At 42.4% G+C, this 16,143-nt stretch overlaps 2 protein-coding genes across 7 annotated transcripts in view; one reads left to right on the top strand and one right to left on the bottom strand.

The window, feature by feature from the left end:
* Window positions 1-9,597, top strand: part of FAM13C (family with sequence similarity 13 member C) — a 64,829-nt gene extending 55,232 nt beyond the window's left edge. For 3 of the 4 annotated variants that reach the window (XM_064145143.1, XM_064145144.1, XM_064145145.1), the window contains exons 12-16: window positions 1,118-1,201; window positions 4,488-4,583; window positions 5,125-5,324; window positions 6,625-6,726; window positions 7,437-9,597. In XM_064145143.1, the coding sequence (XP_064001213.1) occupies window positions 1,118-1,201; window positions 4,488-4,583; window positions 5,125-5,324; window positions 6,625-6,726; window positions 7,437-7,560 (606 nt within the window). In that variant the 3' untranslated portion in view covers window positions 7,561-9,597. The remainder of the gene's footprint in view (window positions 1-1,117; window positions 1,202-4,487; window positions 4,584-5,124; window positions 5,325-6,624; window positions 6,727-7,436) is intronic. The other variant, XM_064145146.1, reaches the window with a different exon arrangement.
* PHYHIPL (phytanoyl-CoA 2-hydroxylase interacting protein like) overlaps window positions 9,583-16,143 on the bottom strand; it is a 117,612-nt gene continuing 111,051 nt past the window's right edge. For all 3 annotated transcript variants that reach the window (XM_064145148.1, XM_064145147.1, XM_064145149.1), the window contains exons 3-5: window positions 15,282-15,456; window positions 14,273-14,390; window positions 9,583-10,651 (exon numbers count right to left, since the gene is read on the bottom strand). In XM_064145148.1, the coding sequence (XP_064001218.1) occupies window positions 10,117-10,651; window positions 14,273-14,390; window positions 15,282-15,456 (828 nt within the window). In that variant the 3' untranslated portion in view covers window positions 9,583-10,116. The remainder of the gene's footprint in view (window positions 10,652-14,272; window positions 14,391-15,281; window positions 15,457-16,143) is intronic.

Genomic DNA, 16,143 nt, shown 5'->3' with positions numbered 1-16,143 from the left:
TTGAAATTTTTTTTCAGGTGCAGGCTCTGATCTAGCAACATTCCAAGATTTTTGCTTAATTGACTAAGACCACACTTGGTACCCTTGGAATCATTACAGATAAGGGTGCAGTGTTCTGTTAGCCCAATACCACTTCCTGACTTTGAGCTTTTTAAATAGCTTTGGTAGAATAGTAATTTTGGAGGAAACCAAGGCACTCCAGGGCCTTTTATAATGCCCTTAGAAAGAAAAATAAGACTCCAGCCTTTCAATTTGTTTTCATTCCTGCATTTTTCTCCAGAAGAATAAGCACAAATTCAGGTTCCCAAGACTCCACTTTGGCCAAAGTGTGACTTTTACTCACTAAAGCTTAGGATGTCTTACTAATGTACACATTAGGGTTTTTTTCTCATAGAGAGGTTAATAGATTGTGTGCTTGTAACTTTGTTTGCATTGATGGTAAAAACAGCAGACATACAAAAGGAAATCTGTAAGGCTTGAAGAATGGTGCCTGCTATGGAAGAGGAGTTTTCTCTGAAATAGGCCATGGCATATGAAATTAAAATGTTGATTAGTTAAATCATGCTTTGGTTCCTTTAACTCAATTTGTAGAAAGAACCTAAGCAAGAATAGTGTGTAGAGAGGAATATTAGGTCATGAATATGATGTTGCAGAACCAGTAATTATTCTTACAGCAGAACACTTTAGTTTCCCTCTGTTAGAAGATGATTGCCCATATTAGAGAGGCAGTGTTGCAGAGTTTTTCTCCAGAAGAATGAGCACAAATTCAGGCTTCCAAGACTCCACTTTGGCCAAAGTAAATCCAGTGTATGTTTGAGTGGTAAAGGCCTAACCTAAAGCCTAATCTAATCACTGGAAGTATCTCCATAGCTCCCATCAGCTTTGCATTAGGCCTTGAGAGGGTGACATGTACTTGGATTCATTTAAAACTTCAGTCATGTAAATCTGGACTCTCTTATTGCTGAGCTGATGCCAAGTCCTCACTGACCTCAGTGTGGACAGATGCAGAATTCATTACTAGTCTTTATGTGGGGAGAAGAGATATTAAAGAGATAAGTAGCTGTAGCCTTGTGATGAAAGCCTGACTCATAATCTTATAAATAACTTTTTTAAATAGGATATGACAAAAAAGCAAATGGCTTTGGAAAAAATCAATCTTCAGAAATGTCTACTATATTTTGAGAATATTCATGGAGAATCTGTAAGTATACCGTGGAAAGATAGGTAAATTAAAAGTTATCTCATTCTTCTAACATGTTTTTGGATCCATGTTGAATATGTTTAGACGAATTTTACATGATTAGCCTTATTTTAATTATTGCAAATTCGTCTTCAGGTATAAATGCTATTGCCCAGTGTCCTGGCAGGGCATAAATCTAGCTAAACTAGTTTGGCCACTAAAAAAAGCAAACAAAAAGACAAGTTTCTAGTAGCCCTGTTATGTCTCTTTGTGACTGGAAGTTGCAGGGTTTGATGATAAAGTTGGAGGATTATATATCCACAACAGGCATGGCTCATGCATGCTGTAGCTCTTCTTAAACACGACAGGTTAGAATCCTTAGCAGCTGAGAAAGGTTTAAGGGGGCTCCATCTGAGACATCAACTACAAAAATGACATCACCTCTCATTTGCTGTTTCCTCTATTTTGCAGCAACACTTTTAAAAAAATTATTAATTAAAATATGAGTTAATAATGAAAAATATTAATTAATTTAATATTAATTAAAAACATTTCAAGGGACTTCACTGCTGCACAGAGGTACAAAACAAAAAATTGTCACTGCTGGTGAGAGGATGATTTGAAAATTTGTTTACATGCAACTGAGAAATTCCTCTTTGATATCTGTGTCTGTGTTCTTATGACTGCCTCTGTTTCTGACAAGTAATTACTGCAGTAGAGGAAAATGGAATTAAATCAGTGTGTGCTCAAAACTATGACAGCTGCCAAAATGATTGTGATCTGAACCTGAACTCTCTGCATCTTAGATAAAATATTTGTTTGTCCATCTTCTTTGGGCCTGGAAAGAGAGCAGAGGGATGGAGGGGATGTATAGGAAGGGTATGAAGAAATTTAATTTCCTCGGAAGGGGGATAAAATAAAGAAACTGAGTAGTTAGTGCTATATAGAGCTAAAAAGAGTCAGAAAAGTGAAAGCTTGGTAGCATGGGGTTCAGAGAGGATGTTTCTTCTCAAGGCTGAAGCAGCTCTATAACCAGCTAGAAAAGAAGGCGCAAACTGCATAAGGAAAGTGACGATCAGTGATCCTAAGATGCCATGAAAAAAATCCTAGGCCTGCCAAACAGCTCTGACTTAAGGTCACAGAAATACCAGGGGCAGTCAAGAATCTAAAGCAAGGAAATAGAAGCAAAAATGTTTATATCTTTTTCATTGTTGAAAATAAAATAACCTGGAGACACTCCACACAGAGTTGCAGGCATAATTAACCACAGGTCTGTGAGAAGTACATTTTAATTAAGTAACCCTTGTATCTTTCCTGTGGGAAAGGCATGAAGAGTCTGTATGCAGCCTGGTCACCAGAACAGCTGGAAAGTGAGGCTGGTGAGGCTGCTTACAGTTTGTGAAAGCTGGAGGGTGGTGACTTGGAGAAGGCACTCAGTGATTGGCCAGGCAGAGGCACTCTGCTGAGGGTGGCTAACAGAAAAGGTGTCCCAGTGCAAAACACAAAGGGATTTTCAGAGCCCTTGAGCACAGAATGCTGAAGCCTCAAGATGCCCCACTTCAGATGTCTGAACTAGCAATCCATGGCATGCCTTGTCATTTAACAGATATCCAGCACAGCGTTATTATCAGAAGATTAATTGGAATGCAGTGTATTGGGATTCCAAGGCACTAATCAGAAACGTGGGCTTTTATGCAAACACTTTGTTGGTCTGTTGTGGGTTTTGCCTTTTGTCTGCTTTTGTTTTCTTTCTTTGTGTGGTTTGGGGTTTAGTTTGTCTCTGTTTTTTGTTTGTTTTGGTTTGTGGTTTGGTTTGGTTTGAAGGCAAAATTCAGTCCTAGACAGACACAGTACAGACCTCCTTGGGGAGTACAAAAAGGAAGCCCATCAGAAAAAAAAAAACAAAACAGGTAATTACAATATTAGTAACCTGGAAGCCCAGTGGAGCACACAAGTGAGGATGTTTGCCCTGCACATGTATAGAATGGATGAGCACCATCTTTATCTACTTACCTGAGCAAAGTCAGCTGGAGAGCACCCTGGCCAGGTTTAAAACAGAAAATGAACTACCCTGGCTTGTCTGGCATTTCCTGGAGCAATTCTGTGTTGCAGTCCAATGGAACATGAAGACTGGGGAACTGAAGTGTATTAGCTGGGCCAGGAAAACACTGACACTGCACTGAAGTGCCTCTAGGAATAAATCCTAACTACTCAATCAGCAAGACACATTGGTGTCATCAACTTGTGTTTCTCTATCACCCTTACTCCTGCTGAGCAGGTATTCATCTGTTTCTGAGCAGCTCTGGACCATTGTCCATACCACCAACCAGCCTGTCTCTTCGAACCTACTGTGCGGTTGCTTAGGTCTGTGTGGAGCTGAGCTTCAGTGCAATGCCAAAAGACAGGGAAACAATAGAATAGAATAGAATCAACCAGGTTGGAAGAGACCTCCAATATCATCCAGTTCAACCTATCACCCAGCCCTGTCCAGTTAACTAGAGCATGGCACTAAGTGCCTCATCCAGTACTCAGTGGGTGCTGATGCGTATGCGCTCTGAGAAGAGAGTATGACGGTGGAATAGTTTGCAAATGACTCTGTTTTGACATTTATTACTGAGAAGCATGCTGCTTCTCTGGTTCTGATTGGTATTTTTATCCTGTGGGACTTGTTCTTCCTCCCCCCACTCCACCCCTCCTCTTCACACAGTGAGTAGGGGCTACTGCACAGCTGGTTTCCATAATTTTGTTTTGTTTTAATGTATTGACAAATATTTTTGCCTGTATCAGGCTCTTAATACCTGATCTAAAATAATATTCTCCTTCAAATTAATGCTCCTAGGTGCTCATGAAAGAGTGAGAACAAATTAAACAGAGGATTAATCCCAATCATGGAATGCAGTTCCAGCGAGGGAAGCACCAGCAGCTCTGCAGGAGGCTAGCTTGCTCCCTGAGGCTGTACACTTGTATTCTCAGCACTCTCCACACCACTGGGCTGCCGAGTATAGTGCCCCAGGCAGGCTGTCACCTCACTGTAGCCATGCTGTTGCCATTATTACAGTTAAGTAAGGGAGATATCCACACAATGTAGAGCAGAAGCACATCTTAACCACGACACCACTCAGAAAGAGACAGAATGGTTTACCTTCTGCCCTTATATGACCACAGTTCACATGGAACAAATATGGAAGCACAATACACATCAGTTCATGCTCTCCTAATACCATGCAGAGATTTATAGGAGCAAATGTTAAATTTATGTATTGGTTTTAATTTTGGAGAAGTATATTTTGTTATGATTTCTCTTTAGGTAACTAAGCCAGAGAAGAGTCTCATGAAACCTCTTTATGACAGATACAGAATTATCAAGAAGCTGCTTGCAGCTCCGTCTCTGATCACAACAATTGTAAGTTGGGAAGAATTTGTATCCATTGTAAAGAAAAGATGCCAAATGCTGCTTTTGATCTGTACTACTGATACTTGCATCTGCTTATTGGTTGGTATTTCAAAGAGAGCAAATGCTCAGCAAAATTCACCTTCTAAGGTGACGCTTACATGTTGCAATGTCCAGCAGCAGCTCCTGGGGCAATCCCTTCAAATGCCCAGGTAAGGGATCAAAGGCATTGCTTGTATAAAACCAGAATGGTCATTAAATCTTAGCTATTTATAAAGGCTTTTCAGTGCACAAGTAAATTACTGTCTGTGGGGATACTCGGAAGCAGGGCCAGCTTCTGTCCTCTTTAGTTATGATAGACAATAACTTGTGATAGACTGAACCTTAGTGAGCCCCACAAGAGCTCTTAGGAACAATCTTGGGTAGCCTGGGTAAAGCTTTCAATATTTGCCATCTATTTCAGGTAGTTAGATCCTCACTCCTTACCTTGTCATACTACAAATTGTTAGTGCAATGTAGACAACTAATTTAGTAATGCTTTCCATTTTACAAGCAGGAGGAGGAAGATTCAGATGAAGACCATTCTCAAAGCAGCCATGTATTCTCATCTGGTCCAATATCTTGCCTCCCTGTGGAGGAACACCTGTGTTACTCCCAGGACGAGAGTGAGCCTCCCTATGTTTCACCACTGGATGAAAAGAAAGTTTTCAAGCAAACAGCCTTGTCAATGTCCAACTTGCATGAGGCAACAATGTAAGTTCTGTCTTTTTTGTTATTCCTCAGTGTTTTTAGATATTTCAGGTAGATGTTGTAGATGAAACAGCATCCCTATTTATTGCATGGTAATATTCTGTACCTCACCTAACAAGTGATTCAGTGTTTTCTTAGAGGAGAAAGGAGACAGATGATAATTGCTATTTGGGCAGCATACCTGAGGTTTGTGCTAGTTATTCAAACAACCAACTTTGTGCTAAGTTCCTGAAGAGAAAGGTGAAGGAGTCACTGTCCCTAGGGGTACTCAGTACCTGGCGCTTAGGGACACAGTTTAGTCTTGACCCTTCAGTACTGGGTTGAAGGTTGGACTGGATGATCTTCGAGGTCTTTTCCAACTGGATATATTCTGTAAGTCTGCTAAACTATGGGCATAGGAGAAGTAATGACATAGGATCGTAGATATGACATAATGGCAGTAAAGATATGTGAGGCCTACCTGCAAAACATTTAGCTGACTAATCTTCTAACAAAGAAGTCAGAAACCAACAAGCACTTTGGCCAAGCAGGACAGTCTATTCCTGTGTGTGTGCTGGACTTGACTGTGTGAATGATGTAAAAAAAGCCAGAGATGTGAGGCGTACAAACAGGTGACTTGAGTGAAGGATCATGCAATATGATCACATGGAAGGCCACTGAATGTGTGTAAAATCCATTTCTTCCTTGCAAAAGAAGAGATATTAGTGTCTGGATGCCCCCAAAATCTCACACTACACCATGTCTCAGTGTACATGGACTGTTATTGCTTGGTCCTGGTGAAGAACATACCTTCCAGGAACAGCTGTGTCCTTATGGCTGCTGGGATGGTATCTTTTCATTGTGTTTCCATTGGGAGCTCTTAGATGCATAAGTGAAGTCTCTAGCAAAACCAAGAGTAAACAAAGACACCTTGGTTTCCTGTGTAACTCAACTGTGTATGCAATAGTTCACTCACAAAGGCTATGAAAATGTTTCCAAAATAACAAACTGCACAGAAAGAAAAAAACCAGCAGCTACATATGTTGTAATGGAATTATTCCACTGCTTGAAAACCTTAGTCTCTTAATATCAGCTAAAATATGGCCTCCAAAAATGCTGATTCTGAGTATCAGAGCAATGTTTTTGTAACAGCTGCTTTTAGGAGTAGGGCTTGGGTGCTTTATTAATTCAGTTCCAGAAATGCAAAGCATTTCCCATGAGATGCTTGCCCTGGACCATAGCAGCAGGCTCCTTATTACCCAAAGTCATGGCTTTTACACTTCCAAGCAGATGGATGTTTTATGGTCTCATCTTCATTTTACAGGCCTGTTCTGCTCGAACATCTCAGAGAAACAAGAGCAGATAAGAAAAGGCTTCGCAAAGCTCTGAGAGAGTTTGAGGAACACTTCTATGAACAGACAGGAAGGTAAACAACCAGCTTATCAGAAGCCCTTTCCTTCTCCCCTCTGTGTCCCTAGGCAGATGTGTTTGTTTCTGCTAGGATGGCCACTCTTAAGTGGGCAGGCTGAGGATGCCGAAGCTGACAGATACGATGCAGGTGCTTGGTCTCTGTGGAGATGTCCATTCTCCTGCTTAGCTCCTCTGGCATACGGGCGGCCCTGATGACAGCCTGGGTGTGCCTACAATGAGTATACACAGCAAGCTGAAGGGAGGCTGCTAAAGAGTCTTTCTGAGGGTGCCAGGCTGCAGGAACTGCACTTGGGCCATTTGAAAAAAGATCACTTTTGAAATTTGAAGCCACCGTTTCTTTCATCCACAGATGAGCACTGGCCACTTTTAACTCCTTGTTTATCCTCCTCCCTTCCTCTATCAAGCTTGTTTGATGAAAACCATGGAGGATACTGGTGTAGCAAAGATGTAATAACTAACTGATCAGCATATTAGTTTGAGAATGAAGCAGTTATGCTTGCAAAGCAATGAAAACTCAGTATTTAAAATGCTATTATTTAATTTCTGTCTAGTAGAGCTTTTTAGTCCTAGCAAATTTTATCTATAGTCATCTACAGTTAGGGGCGGGGGAAAAGTCCATCCCAGACTTCATTTGCTGTTGCAGAGTTAAAGACTGTTTCTCCCTTTATGTGTAAAAGCAGTGGCACTTTTCTTTGCTTCTTGTAGGAGTCCACAGAAAGAAGACCGGGTGCCCATGGCTGAGGAATACTCTGAATACAAGCACACCAAAGCCAAAATCAGGCTCTTGGAGGTTCTCATCAGTAAGCATGACATTTCCAAAACGATTTGAAGAGAATGCAATGTTGAAATGTTGTGGTATTGTTTTCTAGCAAAAACAAAGCCAAAAATCCAAGCAAACAAACAATAAGGAAAGAGAGGAGGTAATTCTGCAGGTCTCGGTCTGCTGCACAATTATTTGACACACTGAGCTTTTTGATGCACTTTACCAATTACCCTAGCTGGGATGAGAAAGGACAGCAATATGCAAGAATATTAAGCACGGGTGAGTGGGCTAGAGTATATATTTTTTTCCTTTTGAAAAAAGCCTTGAAGTGCACTGTGAGAATGTCAGGAATTAAAAGGACATTGAAGTATTACAGATCCTCGGTTTGACCTGCTCTTGGTGAGTGTGAGGTTTTTAGTACATCTTAGTACCTGATGATACAGCCCACATCTCTCTCTGGAATGAACATGCATCATAATTGTTATCGTGTGTTCTCAATGTGTTAATTCACATAATTAAAAGAAACAAGAGCTTAAAACAAATGAAGGAAAACCTCCTGAACCTTGAGCTGGAAAAGGGTAGAGTTAGACTCGATATTAGGAAGAAATTCCTTACAGTGAGGGTGGTTAGACACTGGAACAGGTTGCCCAGGGAGGTCGTGGAGGCTCCCTCTCTGGAGGTGTTCAAGCTCTGGTTGGATGAGGCCTTGAGCAACCTGGTCTAGTGAAAGGTGTCTCTGTCAATGGCACAGAGGGTTGGACTTAGATGTCCTTTAAGGTCCTTTCCAACCCAAACCATTCTATAAATCTATGAAAGGTGCACACAAAGAACCGGTGCCAGCATTTGCTCTAAAATCCTGAGAGTAAAACAAAGTGAGGCTGCCTATGCAAAACCAACCACCCAAAAGGATGGAATGTGACTGCCAGATGGAACTATTGGGGTTTTTTCCTAAGAAAAAAGAAGTGTTTGGTGAAATGATACAGACACAGTTCACTTGGCAGAGAGAAAACAAATGTACTGGCTGCTCCTTTGCACTGTGGTTCACCGGACCTGGCTCATGGTATTTAAACTTCAGTAAATAGATTAACTACATGCTGAGTTTTATTTCTGTATTAAACTTTGCACCTTATTTTGCCTGGCGCTAGAACATTTGCTTTTCTAACTACCAAAGCTCCTTTAGCCGCATGCACTTTGTGAAACGTCCGAGTATTTCTTGTGTTCTAAATCACCACCTAGCTATATACTAACCCAGGACTAGAGTACTGCATTATGCTATTCTGGATAGATAAAGTAGATGGTATATAATTGAGTGTCAGAGTGATGTGATGAGGAATGCTAGCCTTTTGTTTACTGCCAGTAAGATGACTTTAGCAAAGCTATTTTTCCGTTGGAATTACACTTTCAGAGCACCACACTGTAATTTGAAGGATACCTTTTGTTTTCACCGTTTGCAATACATGTGTTAACAAAAGGACCATCAATGGGTTTTGTATTAGAGATGAAAAGCTGGGATGACAAGGAATAGCCGGCCCAGACATAACATAAGGAAGAAGAAAAGAAAAGAAAAACATTTATAAGAGGGCTTGAAAAAGTTGACTTGCCTTTAGTGTTTTGCTTTAACTGTTGTTTTGTACTGACCACATAGTATAAGCAACTCGTTTTTTTATCCTGGCAAGACGACTTCCATTTTATAAAGCCTATTATGTACCAACCACGTTTGTATTTCCAGTGTGTGTGTAAATGGCTCAGCATGATTTTGCAGACGTGCACATTTTCAAATAGTCTGGAGGAAGAAGTATGGACACTACAAAAGGAATTTTTTTATTTCTCAGAGGTCTGTTGTTTCAGTGTACTGACTCAATAATTTATAACTTAGCTTTTATGAATCAGAAGTGGTCTCCTTCGTAAATCTGTTTTAATTAAAGTAATCTAGAGCAACAGGAACAGATACAGAGCTATTTGAAGTTTACAAACTACATCTTTGATAAGGGAAAATGATTTCATGACGTATGTATACAATTGATATTAAAATGTAGTCTATATATTCTATATGATTGTATAATATTTTATACAACGGTACAAATAAAATATTTTTCTATTATATTTATTATGTCGAGACACAGTTTCTGTTTTCAGTTAGCTAATATAAATAACATAAATAACACTGTCAAACAACACGTTGGAAGTGCTGACGTTTTCTAGGCTCTGAAATTCAAATCATGCTGCAATTACAACCTTTCATGCTGTTTAGTTACCTCAGTACTTGCTCAGTAGTTAAAACGAACGCATATTTAAACACCATTGATAAGCCGTTATTTTTATCTTGCTAAAGCAGTTTATATAGGGTTTTGTTATGTTTGGCAAGAAACAGAAGACAATCGTTGCAGCATCTAGGTATAAATGGTTGCCAGAGAGAAATCCAGGACTTCTAATCATTTAAAGCATCAAGGGAACAGGAGGGGAAGAGGGAGAGAAGAAATACTAAAAACTCTATTGGAGATTCTGAAGACTTTGTGTTTGCTTTTGGTGATAGCGGCATGTGCATGCTTCTGACAAAAATGTCTGACTATGGAAATGGGCAACAGAGGTTTGAAGGCTCCTAAGGAGGTAAGGAGGGAAGTTTCAACGTCCAACACTGATATTGCAGGTCTTGCAGCTGGGATCTTTCTTTGCGTTTGCAGTAGACAGGCTCATGAGTTGGTGACCGGTAATTTCTGCAACTGTGCCAAGGGAGAGATCCACAGGATCAGTGTAAATTACTTCCAAAATAACATCCTGGGCATGATGGTAAACCATGACACCATCTTCTTCGGCGCAGGTCAGGAATTTATTCTCTTTTATATTTAGCTGAGGAAGGCGCTGCTTGCAGAATTCGTCCCCTGGTGAGCCAACGGGGGCAATGACGAGAATGACGTAGTGGTAGGCTGTGTACATGCAGTAGAAGTCTCCAAAGTACAAGTTAGTATTTGGGTTGAAGAGTTTTTCAGCTGCAATCTCAAACCTGTATCTTCCGTAAGGTGAATCTTGTGGTGGCTTCCCAGTGTTAAACTCAGTGTTGCAGCTGAAGAAGATGCCTTCCAGCTTCCCGCTGATCGGAGAGCCATGGCTGCCACTGTTATCCTTAACAGAGGGCTGCATAGCGTTCCCGTGGTGCTCGCTACAAATGAACGACTGGCATTGTTTAGTTTGTAACACAGGGGCAACGCTAGGCCAGCATGCTATTTGCTAAAAGAAGGGACACAGACTGAAAGCTGGGCCTAGTGTCATGACATGGGGACCACCAAAACCAAGCTTGTGCTAGTTTGAAGCAGGCTAGAATGTTGTGGTGAGAACAACTAGATTACAGGCTGTGGAAAGAAAACAATGGTGATGTCTGCTTTGCTCACAGGCTTGCTGAGATGTATAGGAACAAGAAATAAAAACATTAGATAACCACTCTCACTGGGGCTGCTGGCTGAGCTGCATCTTACTCTCTAACCTTGCCCTCTATTTTGGACTAACCCACTTTGCTTCCTAACCTCCTGGTCGAACGTCCATTCTTCCTTGGGACTGGGGTAAGGTTGAGAGGGGTAGGGGGAAGGTGAAGGGGTGGTTGAGAGCCCCTCCTGGGGACTCAGGTTTCTGGGAGGGGAGTTGTGTTTCTGTATTACCTTTTACCTTGTATATTTCTGTATATAACTGTATATACTGTAAATATCTGCTTGTATATTGTGCTAGCTGTAAATATAAGCTTCATTCATATTTCCAGAGCCGGCTGAGTCTAGTCTGGGTGATGATTTCTAAAGGGGGGGGGGGGGGGGGGGGGGGCAGGGAACACCCAAACCATCACAAAGCTCTAGAACAGCTCCTGCTCCAAGAGAAAACCTGCTTTTGCAGTCTGGCTTCTCTGGCAGATGTGTGCTATGCTATGCAGGCAGAGAACGAAAAAGCTCCCCAGCCACCAGTATCTTTAATTGGCTGATTTGTTCAATCTTCCAGTACAGGTCTAACAAAAAAAGCCTCACTTTTTAATCTAATCACGTTTAAAATGGCAACTCAATCTCCATATGCTGAATATACTGTTTGTGGAGATGTTTTTTTAGCATAGGCAGTATATATTTTATGTAGAAAACTGCCAGTGAAAGTTATTTATGTGTGCTGGTTTTCAGAGAGCTTGCAGGAAGGCATTGACTGTCTGCCAGAGCTTTTTTCCCCCCAGCCTCAAAAGTAATAATTTCAGGTCTAATTTGTCTACTGCAGATTTCAATTAGAGCAGAGTTGTGCACACAGTATTAGGCAATTTGAATAGGTTCCATTTTGATTGGTATCCAGCTTCTGCAGCCACTTGTCCTAAGGGGGGAAAATGTACAAGACTAAGAGGGTTCTCTTGCAGGCTGAGCTCAGTTTGGTTCCAGAGAAATGCAACACTCATAGTAAACCCTAAATCCCAAATTCCACTCAGCAGCATTAGGCTGGGAATTTGGAGAACAGTCCAAAACATCCCAAAACGACCAACCCGTAGGACCCTGGATTTTATGCATAGCAGGACCTGCCCCACACCTCTTTAAGTGCTGTGGCTCTCTGTACCTGCAATTGTGATACCAGAAAGGGAAACATCAGATTTACCAGGTCCCCTTAGAAAATGCCACATATAAGAAAAGCTGTGAGGCTGTGGGGTGGGCGACGCTTACAGCCCCCTCTTACTCTTTATTTCCCCTATTCCCTTTTTTGCTTTTATTCTGGGGAGAAGAAAAGGGAAATTAGCCAAGACTGACTGCTCACTCTCTGCTTTTAACTTGCACCAGTTCCAGATTAAATGGTGCCGTGTGGGAGAAGGTTTTACTCGGTTAAAGTGGGAGGTAACAGTCAAAGCAAACAAATTCAGTGTATACATACAAACCAGCTGTAAATCAACTCAGTAATGTCTCCAATTGTGACTTTATCATCCTTTCTAATCTTAATTTGACTCTAAGATAAATTGCAAGTGTCTCCTGGGCCATTCCAATACTACACAGCTAGTGTGTGTCAAGCCCCCTTTCGCAAGCCATTCGCTGGGGGCGTGTGTGTGTGTGTGTAGTGTGGTGTACAACTGGTATTTCATGACTGAAGCAATTACTACGGAGGAAAAAAGTCAGCTTGAAAAAGCACCACCACTCGGCAACCTGAAAAGCCAGGCTTGCAGTTCTACTTCTGTGGCAAGACACTGACATCCAGTGGCCAATTAGGCTAATTATAGGTCAGGCTTCCAGGGGATCTGAACTGCTTTCTGGCTCTTCCAGACGAGGTAAGCGGTAGAGCGACAGGAACACAGCTTACAAGCTGACGTGTCAAACCCTGCACTTAGTGGCTGCTGCCTGTTTGCCAGCGCGACTACAGCAAGAGGCTTTTCCAAGCTCGGTTACTAGTTATGACCCCAGAGAGGCCATTGACAGGCATGCTATGGCACGGCATGGTTCCTGCAGGAAGCCTGGAATTAGGGCTGTACATGCAATGCTGTGGCAGGACTAGCTCTTGTGACCATAACAGTATGCTTCTGATCAGAAAGGGCAACCAGAACTTCATAAGGACCTGGCAAAATACAGTGCTTTTGTCTCTTTAGCTAACAGAAGGGAAAGCAAACTCATCTCTTTTTATCAAACCAAGAGCTGTAACACGAGGGAGGGGAAAAGATACAGTGCAATCAGTCACCTTCAGCCGCACAAGGCCAAAACCACAGCTACAAATGCACTTCAGTGTCAATTTTCAAAGCTCTGTGAAGGCAAAGGCAGGTGCAAGATGACTGCATAAATGAACAGAAAGCTACGTGAGAATCAGCAGAACCACAGGCCGTTTCCTTCTAGGGTAGCAGCAGATTTATGAGGTCCTCAAAATGCCTCAACCGCAATTCATTCTCTGTATTTTTTTCCCTCACCAGTTTTTAACAAACTTCCCATTCTAGACACTTGTGTGTCAGGTACTAGTGTGACAGCTACATAAAACGACGTGGCACAGCAGCCCCATCTCGATGAGATCACGGCAGCACCGTCAGGGCTGCCACCTTTCTGACACAGGGCTGAAAGAGATGTTGACACACTGCTTACCTCTCATTCACGTTCTGGAATGGTGGAAGATTACCTCTGCACAGCGGCTGCTCCTGCTCAGTCAGTCCACAAGGAGCTTTGGCTCCTTATGTTCACAGACCCACTGAAAGGTTGACTTTTCTACTGCAATAATGCTTCCAGTTCCAGGTGTGAAGGCACACTGGGTCTCCAACGGGAATAAGGAGCCTACCTCCAGCTATCCCGTTGTCGTTCCGGACAAAGCGCAGTGCTGTAAAATTGGCTAAGCATCATCCCCTCTCCCTCCCCACACAATCTGTAAATTGACATTTGGATTTCAGAGCCCTTGTTAATACATTTGGGCATAGAAATGGGGTGGTTGTATGTGGAGAGCACGTATTTGACACGGAACTGTTACGTGCAGGCAAATGTCTACACACACAGTTGTGCATGCCTACTTTGCTCTGGATTTCTTAGTGCAATAGAACTATTTTGCTAGTGGACACTTCTTTATCCTAATAGACATCGTAATCAGGCTGAAGACCCTCTGAGTGCTCCAGTTTCTGCTTCTAAACACAAACTGTTATTGCCTAATGGGAGTGCTGAGTTAAGCAAGGTGAAAGAAACGAGTTATCTTCCCCCCCCGCCTTCTTCCTAATGTACAGACATTCTGTTCTAGCTGTAGCACAGCTGCCTCCATTTACTTATTTTTATTACTCCCTTAATTTGCCACACAATTTTGCATATGTTTACTTTCTTACCTGATATAGTCAAAATATTCTTTGTGCTGATTCCGATAAAAAACAGACAGCTTGAGCATACGGCCTGCAATCACTTCAGCTTTTTCCAATAGCTGTGTTAGGTGAACTTTTGAATAGTCTGGAAAGAAAAGACAGTCTGCTAGTAGGGGGCAGGGAAAACCCACAACGCTCTCCAAAAGCTACACAGACTTCAAACTGGGAAGAGAGCCTTGGTAACAGCTCACATCATGCAGCAGTTGCACAGAAACTGTGTAGCCCAGCACCAGTTTCCAACAGTCAAGTGGCGAGAACATGCACATCTGATTCTCGTCACTTCTTTCTCCACAAGTAGTCTGCAAGCCTACAGTAACTTTCAGCTCTGGATTTCCCAGGTCAGAGCTGGTTTCCATGTATTTGGGACTGCAGAGGAGTTGAGAACTGCTCCGGTGTCTGGCTTATGTCGTTTGACAAACAGTTTGCAACACCACATCCAGTTGTGAGGCAGTAACAATTCACATAACGAAAAAAAAAATAGATGGCACCTCAACCAACACTGGCACTAGATCAGGGACATCCAAGGGAAGAGATTTACAAACCAATGACAGGACAAAACGATTCTTGAGACAGGATGTTGGCAGTGCTCAGGCTTTGCAGCAAGCAGAGAAGGGAGAGCAGCAGATTATCTCAAGCAAACTGGCTGCTAAGAGAGCTGCCACACTGTCTCTTCTCCACAGGAGCTGGTAGCAAGCAGCAAGCACACGAGTGGCTCCACTACACTTTGATTCACCAGTCTCCCCTCCTAGCCTGGTACAAGGAGTGGTGGCAGGTGCAGCACTCTGGGGCTGCTAAGCTACTGCAGAAGAAAGGGGCAGCTCCCTCTCTCAGTGCCAAACCTGAGCACAGATAAAGCCCCAAGCAAGAATTCCCTTTTGCAGATGTGACCGTTCAGGCTTTCTGGCACTCACAGCTGTCTGACCCACTCAGGTAGCACAGCTGGTGTGCCTCGCACATGCCCTCTAGGGCAGGTTACCTGCTGTGCAGAACTCGATGATTTCACTCCACTCAGAAACAACGTAATCACCATCCACTTGCTTTGACGCTGTCTGCACTGCCACTGTGTACTCTGTTCTTGGGCTCAGGAACCAGTGCCCGCGGACTGTCATAGGCAAGGGAACAGCTTTGGCCACCAGTTTAGTGGGTACATCCTGAGGGACACAAAAAGACAAATCAACACACAAGTCAGCAGTGCAATTAAACCAATCCACCACCCCTTCCATCGTTGTTTTTGCAATGTAATCCCCAACCTCTGGCTATCTGTGTAAACCTTAGCTATTTCTCACAGTCCACTGGTCCAGCAAAGATAACAGAGTGGCTGAGGACAATGGGTTAAAGTCTTCTCTAAGAGTTATGGTGATAACTTGCACACAGGATTTTCTTACTGGTTCCAAGTGACTATAGTTTGAAAATGTTACACATAACCCAAATACTTAGACCAGCACCATGTGTGCTTAAGTAGGCAAACAAAAGAAAGACATGCTACTGAGCAAAACGATACTTTAAGAGCTTCTTGTGCTCTGATTGCCATTGTTTTCCTTTGTTTAGTGTGGCCAAACAAAATTCCTCCTGTTGCCAGTCAGTGAACTATATTGCTGTTGATGATGCCTTCCAACCCAAACTTCAACAGAGGAAAATCAAACATGTTGCAGAATAACTTTGTGTCTCTTCCATATATCAAAGCAGCCTTTTGTAGAGAAGGCCAGAACTGGTCAGATACACAGATAGATAATTTGTGTCTGTTATTGCACCTCTTGCTTCCCACTCTGCCACCATTTCAGATACTTTGTTTTGCTCTCCCAGTGTATTGCACCATAGCACAACAAAGGAGAATAATC

This window comes from Pogoniulus pusillus, chromosome 6 (genome assembly GCF_015220805.1).
Source record: "Pogoniulus pusillus isolate bPogPus1 chromosome 6, bPogPus1.pri, whole genome shotgun sequence".
In the NCBI taxonomy this organism is placed as follows: domain Eukaryota; kingdom Metazoa; phylum Chordata; class Aves; order Piciformes; family Lybiidae; genus Pogoniulus; species Pogoniulus pusillus.
The sequence above is the reverse complement of the archived record's forward strand: the minus strand, read 5'-3'. Positions and strand labels throughout refer to the sequence as shown.